General features: G+C 46.8%; 1 protein-coding gene across 1 annotated transcript in view; it reads left to right on the top strand.

Moving 5' to 3' along the window:
- The window catches only part of PURG (purine rich element binding protein G), a 37,857-nt gene extending 29,558 nt beyond the window's left edge, over window positions 1-8,299 (top strand). The window contains exon 3 of the mRNA XM_007495568.3: window positions 8,160-8,299. Within this exon, the coding sequence (XP_007495630.2) occupies window positions 8,160-8,192 (33 nt within the window). The 3' untranslated portion in view covers window positions 8,193-8,299. The remainder of the gene's footprint in view (window positions 1-8,159) is intronic.
- The last annotated feature ends 495 nt before the right edge of the window (window positions 8,300-8,794 follow it).

Raw genomic sequence — 8,794 nt, 5'->3', positions numbered from 1 at the left:
CCTGCCTCCTTTCCAGCATCATCTCATGAGCCAGCATGAGGGTAAGAATGACATCATCCCATGGTGCCAACACACTGGCCAGGTACTTGCCAGAGGGCCACAAGGTCTGGGGACAAAGCCAGGCCACCCAGGGACTTTGACAGCCTCTTCTGGAGGAAGAAGGCAGTCCCAGGGCTTCCCCAGTTCGTCTGTGGGCTCCCTGACATGTCCCACCGCATCGGCCACACTTCTCATTCCTTGACCATACAGGTTTAGAGATTCTTTGCCTCCTCTGGCTCCTTTGGAGAGCCGAAGCATGAGGTAAGTGGGGCCTTTAAGGTCTTTTCGGTGCATGCCATAAATCCAACATTAATCCTCAGCTTTAGAGACTGCTTCCTGGGTTGAGGACAGGCAGGTGCCAGGCTAATGACAATGGCCCTAACTGCAGAGCCTGCGGTGTTCGTCACCCTCTGGTGGCCTGCCTGATGGATGGGGGTGAGGGAGCCTAGCACACTAGGGCTGCACTGAACCAACTCAAAGGGCTTCTAGACTTTAGAGAGAGAAGGAAATGAGCATTTAAGTGCTTACCATACTCCAGGCCCTGTGCTTGGTAAACACTTTCCAAAAATCTCATTTGATCCTCATGACAACCCTGGGAATTAGGAGTTTTCTTATCTTCATTTTATAGACAGGGAAATTGAGGCAGGCAGTCTTCTGGAGTCCAGGCCCAGTGCTCTGTGAGCTGCACCATTCCAGCTGCCAGTTCAGAAGAAGGCTCATGGTCTAAATAAATTGGAGGATTAGGGTGGGAGGGAGATCAGAGCACTTGGATGGATGGATGAAAGGCACCTGCAAGCAAGGTTCTGATCAGAGATGGGGGTTCCATGTTTGAGATGCAAGATAATGGGAGGCTGCCACCCAAGGCAGGAAGTAGCAGCATTTTCAGGCATCGTTCCATCAGAACCCCTGCTCTCCTGTTGGGGGTGGGGGTGATTCTCTGCCTGGGTAGCTCATTCTTCAAAGGATGGTGCTGTAGATAGAGCCTCAGCCCTGGAGTTGGGAAGACCTGAGTTCAAATCTACCCTTACTAGCTAATCACTACATTTACACAAAGCACTTACTAGCTATGGGACTCTGGACAAATCACTTAACCTCTGTCTCATCTATAAAATGGGGATACCAACATCTGTCTCCTAGGGTATTATGAGGATTGAATAAGTTAAGTACTTGGCACAGTGTCTGACACACAGTAAGTGCTACATGAATATTATCATTATCTCTCCGTCTCCTTGCACCAATTCAGGTACCCTTTTCTCTCCTCCTTTCCCTTCTCAGGTCCATTAGAAAGTAAACTCCCTGAGAGTAGGGTCTATCTTGCTTGCCTGAATTCTATCCCTAGCATTTAGCCAAGTGCCTGGCACACTGTAACCACTTACCAAATGCTTTTATCTCTCTCTTCTCAAGACTTAAGGCTATTATGTCAGTAAGAGGGGGACACTTCAGTGGGAGTCTCAGACTCGTAGAATGCTAGAGGAGAAATGGCCTTAGGAGTCCTTATTTTAGGGAGGAGCTGATGTTCTAAGAAGTCCCGATTGGGGAAGGAATGACACCCACACCATGTGGGAACCAGCTGAAGAAAGGGACTGAAAGGCTAAGGGGTGAAGGGTATAGCAGGACCACAGAGCTTCTTCTAATAAGAAGATCAAAAGGAGATGAGCCTCCTTTGGCTCATCTTTGGCTAAGCCTTAGAGGGCAGCCCAAGAAGTGGGGAAAGATACAGACATGGTTTTAGACTCACAACATGGAAAAACTTCCTCATAATTAGCTGTCCCAAGGCACATATCCCCCACCTCAGCCTCTTTAAACTACAGCCACAAACATGGCACTAAAACTGCTCCCAATTCCCCTTCAAGCATCAGGCACTGCTTTGCACAATAATGGTGCTTATCCATGCCAAACTTCTTGTGTCCACTCTCTGCCTCCCCGACCATCACCCCTGCTCCCACTTCACTTGCCTTTCTTCAGTCCAACATCAATCACACTGTGTTCTGCCCTTCTGTCTCTCATCTCTATCTTGTGGATCACACTTTGTCAAACCCAAACTAGGGTTAGCCCTAGCTTCTTCCTCCTCTGTCCTTTGCCTAACCATTGCAGTTTATCCTCTGCCTTACAGCCCCTAGCCCTATGAATATATCCACCAGTCCCTCTACCCCTCAGTTCTTTCCCAGACTATCACCTCCACCATTTCAGCCCTCGATTTCAGCCCTTTGGTGAACCTATTCTTCCCATACTACCCTCAACTCTCAAATCTCTTGGCCCTTTAGCCATTCACTAACATGAGAAAGAATGGGGAAATGGAGATAGAAGGAAAAAGTTCTTCAATAACACCATTTTAAAAAGAAAATCTGGCAATGCAAGAATAGATTATTCAGAATTTCCACTCAAATCTTTGATTATGATCATTCATCTTCTCAACAAGTTGGGCATGAGATAGACAGAAATTCTTATTCTGGGAGTCATGCCTTGGCCCTTGGCCCAGGGGATGGACCTCCTCAGGTAGACTGGAGGCAGCTCATTTTATAAGACAACTCCTCGTGGAAAAAAAGGACTTGTCATAAGACCACTTAAATCCATGTCCCCCCAAATCCTGGTTACATGCCAATTTCCAATAACTGACCTGAATGTATCTCCAAGAGACTCTTCCATCTCTCCACTTTCCCATCTCTCTTGTCCAAGACATGCATGTTTCAGAAATCCAGAATGGGCAGAGTAGGTGTTTCCAGATACTCCCTAAGAGCTCTCTGTCCCATAGCATCTCTGTGAGTAGTCACAGAGGAAGTGAAACAGTCTCCTTCTCTCCAAGACCTTGTACTCAAAGGATGGGGCTCCAAATCTGGAGTGGACAGGGGGGCTAGAATGTCTAGCATGCTAACAATGGGCTCTGGAGACCTGGGTTCAAGTCCCTGCCCCAGTGATTCCCAACTAGCTGAGATCTGCCATGAATCTGTCAAGGATCATTTTCAAGGGAGATTTAGGGACATGTATAAGCTCCATCCTTCCTGCCAACTTCCCAATTCCTGCTGCCCTGCCAAAATTTGACTGAACATACAGTAATGACTGCTATGGGGCATCCTCAGTCTGCAGATCGAAATTCAAGGAAATTCTTTGAGGAACCAAAGAGAATTGGGATATTTAAGTACTCCATCCTTGGGTCCTTCCCAAAAGATTATGGAGCTTCAGGACAAGGAGGAAGACTTGAGCCAGGAGAAGGACCACAGGGAGATGGCCTGGATAGCCCCTCTGTCCAGGTGCTAGGCCAAGGGAAACAAGGCTTCATGCCACACTAAGCCAGGTCCTAGATAGGAGGATGGCTTGGGGAAGGACAACTAACCATCAGGCCACACGAAATGTAGTTTATCTTCTGCTGCTTTCTTGAGATCACAATGAATGCTATTTAAAGTAGACTGTTCATGCTCTCACTATATTATGAGATTGTGTGATAAATGCAGCTTTGGGACTAAAACAAAACTAATCCAATTAAGTGGGCCTTTTGTGGCCAATTGAGAGCCTGCTGATCTGAAGCCAAGGAAATTCTTTGAGGAACCAAAGAGAATTGGGACATTTAAATACTCCAAAACTCAGTTTCTTCATCTCTGAAATGGGCATGCCAAAGCCTAAGGCTGTGTGAGGAAAGCATGTTCAAACTATAAAACTGATCAGGAGCCTAAGCTACTTATTGTCTTCCCTAGATCAGGGGTCATCATCTTGGCATATTAAGTCAAGAGGCATTGCCACCAAGGATAGCATCTGTGCCCAGAAGGATCCCAATCATTGATCCAAAAAGCCTATGATAAGAAGCTCCTGTCATGTCAGCATCAAAAGATCAGGACTTAGAGCTGGAAGAAACTTTGGACACCGCCCAGCCCACCCTCCTCACTTTCCATCACAGACCAGAGAGGGGATGCCATGGGCCACAGTCACCTAGGAAGCGAGGCACTGCCGGTCCTCCTTTAACAGGACTAGCAAAACATCTTTGGCCTCCCGTTCCCCCTGCTTAACTCCAGAGTTTGTGGAGGATCTCTCCCAAAGAGCTTTCCTTTACGTGGGTCATGCCTACCAGCTTTTAAAGTCCATAACCTCCTGCCCCCCTTATGTTTCCAGGCTTCTTACACCCCCACCCCCACTGGCCTCCTCACAGAAGAGCCTTCGTCTCCGGGTGCAGGGCATTTTCCCTGGCTGTCTCCCATGGCTGGGATGTGCTCCCTCCTTCAGATCCCAGCTAACATCCTGATCCTGATCCCCTCCCTCTGAGCTGACCCCTGTGTATCCATGAGGGCACAGCCCCCTGCCCTTCTTGTATCCTCAGCCCTTATGGGGGGCCTGGCTCACCAAATGCAGGCTGTGGGGCTTTACTCTTTTGGAAATGAAAATGTCTTGGTATTGTTATGAATAGAGTTGGGAGCCCCTGGGGTCCCTGGCCCTAGCTTCAAAGCCCCTGCCCCACACATGCAGGAGACAACTGAGTTCAAACAAGATGCCACAGCAAAGGGAAATTGAGGGAGACCCAGGAAAGATGAAGGCTGAGATCTAAAGGAAACCTGGAGGAAGGAGAGCATTTCTAGCAGGCCTGGAAGACAAAGGTGTGGAGTCAGGAGACAGAGGGGCTGCCTTTTGGGGTCCAGAACTATCCTGCTCATCTATCTGTCCCTAATCATGGTGGCCCAGCTAGGAGCCCTCCTCCTCCTCTACCCTAGTAACCTACTTACTCCTCATCCCTCAGCTCGAGGGAGGCACTGAGAGAAGCCCAGGCCCAGAGGGAGGAAACTGCTGGCCAGGGCCACTTGGACACAAGGGGCCCTGCCCCCTCCCTTTAGCCAAGAGGATAGAGCCACAGGCCAACTGCCCACCACCCACAGAACCCCCTGGCACTGTGACCCCAAGGGGGAATCTCTGAACCTTCTGTTGCTCCAGGACTTCCTCTCTCCCAGGGGCTGCAGCTGCCCCTTGCTTTCCATTTGGATTCTGCCAGATGGGCAGAAAGACCCAGCACAGACAGCCTCAGGAAGACCCAGGTTCAAATCCTGCGTCTGGTACTCCATAGTTCTGGGACTCCAGGGAATGGACACAAGCTCTCGGGCTTCATGGCTGTCCCCTCTCACTGTATGGGAATCGAAGGAGATAATGAAGTCAGGTGTTTTGCACACCTCCAATTGCTGAGCCTCTCACATACCTATAGATGTGGCTGTCTGTAGGTACATATATAAAATATATCATTTTTCTACTCAATCTGATTTATGTATTACCAATTACATGTCAGAACAAATTTCCTGAATTACATGATTGAACTTATCTCCCTTCCTTCCCTTCCCCCTCCTGATGCTGGCAGTTGATTCAGTGTGGGCTATACATGTCAAAATATATGATTTTTTTAAACCTTACCTTATAGCTTAAAATTGACACTCCATATAGGGACCAAGGCCAAAGGGCAGTAAGAAGTAGGCAATGGGGGTAAAGTGACTTGTCCAAGGTCACACAGCTATGAAGGGTCTGAATCCAGATTTTAACACAGGACCTCCAGGCCTGGCTCTCTATCCACTGAGCCACCCAGCTGCCCCTAAAATTCCCTGACTCCTCTGGGCCTCAGTTTCCTCACTGGAAAATGAGGGAGTTGGAGAAAAAGGTCTCTGTGACTCTTCAGCTCCCAATCTGTGGTAATCCCAATCTGTGCTGTAATTCTTCAACCAAAGGGACCTTGCAGAATAGATGCTTAATATATGGTCATTGGGCAAAGTCACAAGGCCCTGGGCTTGTTTTCAGAGCAGATGACAAGGAAGGAAATAGCCCAAAACAAAAACAAATCCTAAGACAGTAGGAACCATTCTAGGGGCACCAGAAGAAAAATGTGAGTGTGAGTCAGAGAGCTTGGCTCTACGGCTCCTTGTCTCTCAAGGCTAGTCTTGGAGGAGAAATATTTCATTTAGGTTCCAAACATCCTGGTGCTTTCCTTCATCAGTAATAGTTAGTTTTCAATGTTGGCACTTGAGAGAAAGAGCAAATAAGCCAGAGTTACTTGTGTTTGTCTCTGGAATGCAAGAGGCCTGGGACTCCTACTCACTCCCACTTATTCACACGTGTCTAAGGCCAAGAGAGGGTAGACACCCATGAGTAAATAACAGGTGAGTATGGCACATTGGAGAGAAGGCTGGGCTGAGTGTTCAGTTCTAGGATCTGGATTCAAATTCCGGGTCTATAGTTTATTACCTGTGTAATTTCAGGAAAATCACCTCCTCCATCCAATCAAAGATGTCTTAGCTTTTAAGAATCTGAAGGACTCTCATGTGGAAAAGAGATTAATTTGTTCTGTTTGGCCCCAGAGGAATAACTCTAATAATGAAAGGGAGGTAGATTTGGCTGCAGTGTAAATATAATGTCACAGATTAGGGAAGCTTAGGGTTTCCCAGTCAACCTGATGAGAGATGGGCAGCCTGTCGAAGCAGCTAAGGGGCACCACTATCATTGGCACTCCTACCCATCCACTCCATGCAGTAGAGGCATCCCCACTAATGGTCTTGTTGATAAGCCCCAAGATTAGCTGAAATTAAGCATGGTAGACTCTCATGGTAGGATTCCATCCCTGGGGGGGGGGGGAGAGAGAGAGATGGATAGATAGATAGATAGATAGATAGATAGATAGATAGATAGATAGATAGATAGGTAGATAGGTAGGTAGGTAGATGGGTAGATGGATAGACCAATCTCTTTAATGAATATAGATGGATGGAGAGAAAGAGAGAGAGAGAGAGATAACCACACACAAGCTATAAAATCCCCTGGGTTCTTTTTCCTTCTGATGCCAGCCAGCTGTTGTATACCATCCTAGCCTTCAGGTCATTCTCCCTCCTTTTCTCAAAAAGCTCAGTATTGGGCTCACCATTTCCCCCTCCTTAACTCTGCCCTTCCACTAGGAGATTTTGACATCTATGTTGGTGCTCCCTTAGGCTCCTTCAACCTTCTAAATCTTATGAATGACTCCACATCCACCTTAGTCACTCACACATACATGCAAGTGTGTGCACACGCACACGTGCACACACACACAGAGGATCTCACCATTTTCCAGAAATGTTCCCTTTTTTTCTAATTACTCCTGTAATTAGATACTCCTGTCTCTGAGTCTAATCTCCTCAGCGTTCCATATCTTCCTGTGCCTGGCTCCTTTTGTGAAGCCTTCAATCCCTCTGCCCTTGGCTTTCCACTCTTTCCAGTCTTACTTACCCCATAGCAAACTAGGTCAAGCTTGTCCTTAGCCCTGAAATCCTGTGTCCTGGTCTTGTCACCACTATTTTCTTGCTCTAGAGTATCACTATCATTTGACTTCCACTTCTCACTAGCTGCTGAATGGAGGTGGAGGAAGTCACACACAGAACTTCAGCAACAGGGGCACAGTCTAAATAGAGCATGTCATCCCTATCTTCAGATGCTTCTCCAAAACCTTCCTGTTCTCTTCTTCCCTGCTCACTCTCTGCTGAGTGCCTAGCCTTCTACTTTACTGTCACCCTTCTGCTCAGTAAACTCTAGTGGTCCCCTGTTGCCCCTGGGGTAAAACATCAACTGTTCTTTCTAACCTTTACAGCCCTATACAACTTATTCATCCATCCATCCATCCATCCATCCATCCATCCATCCATCCATAATCTGTGCTTCTACTCAGTTAGTCTTCACTCTATTTCTCAGACATGACATTCCCACTTCAGTGCCTTTTCCTTGGCTGATCCTATATTTGGCAATGTACTCCCTCCCTCCCCAGTCCATCTCAAAGAGGCTCTTCTAACCCTCAAGCAAACATCTTTTATAGGGGGCTTCCCCAACTGCTAGTACACCACTCCCATCATGTCTCTGTTGTAAATTATTTTGTATGTACTTTTATTTGTTCCCTCTATATTTAGTCAATATATACATTTATATGCATATATACAATGTTTGTATAGGCATGGATATGTCTGTGTGTATATATAGATATATCCTTGTTATTTCTTTCATTAGAATGTCACCTCTTGACAAGCATGGATCATGTCCTGTGATGTCTCTGTCTCTCCAGGGCCTCACCCAGGGCTCCACAGCCAGAAGACCCTGAGAAATACCTGTTCATTGATTGGTTTTACTCTCTCTCATTTTTTCAGGACACTCTTTACCCTGAATGCAGGAAGAATTGAGAAAAAGAATTCCTCCTCCTCTCAGAAGCAGTTGATGGTGACTTTAGTGGAGGCACAGGTGTATTAGTTATATCTTCTGTGTAGGGAAATAAAGGTTGTCCTATACCTGATATGCATGTGATACCTTGAATGCTTATATCAGGACTGGGGATCCCTTATTTCTCTACATAAAGGGAAGGAAGCCTAGACACATGATATACTAGGAGTTATTGAGGAGATTCTCCTGAAGCAAATCCAAATGGAAGCAAGGAGCCAAAGAGGAAAAAATGATCCCTTTGGGGTCAGCCCCCAAGAGTGAACTCAGATCCCTATCTCTGAAAACATGAGTGACATAAAGAAAAACTTCCAAACAATTAAAACTGCAATAGATCATGGGACCAAAACTCCCTTCCCCCCATCCCTACTGAAACTTACAGCCTCCCCTCCAGAACCTGCCCCAACAAAACCTGGAAGAATGCCAGGACTTTTGTCAGGCCTGGACAAATGACCTCCCGCATGACTGACCATACCTGCAAAGGTTATCTTTGAGAAACAGAGGTGATGCAATTGGCCCTCCCAGTTCCCTGTAGGTTCCCCTAGATCTTTCATTTATTCTGTGGAAG

The sequence above is a fragment of the Monodelphis domestica genome, chromosome 6 (genome assembly GCF_027887165.1).
Source record: "Monodelphis domestica isolate mMonDom1 chromosome 6, mMonDom1.pri, whole genome shotgun sequence".
NCBI classification, from domain to species: Eukaryota; Metazoa; Chordata; class Mammalia; order Didelphimorphia; family Didelphidae; genus Monodelphis; species Monodelphis domestica.
Note: the sequence above shows the minus strand (reverse complement) of the source record. Positions and strands in the feature narration are given on the sequence as shown.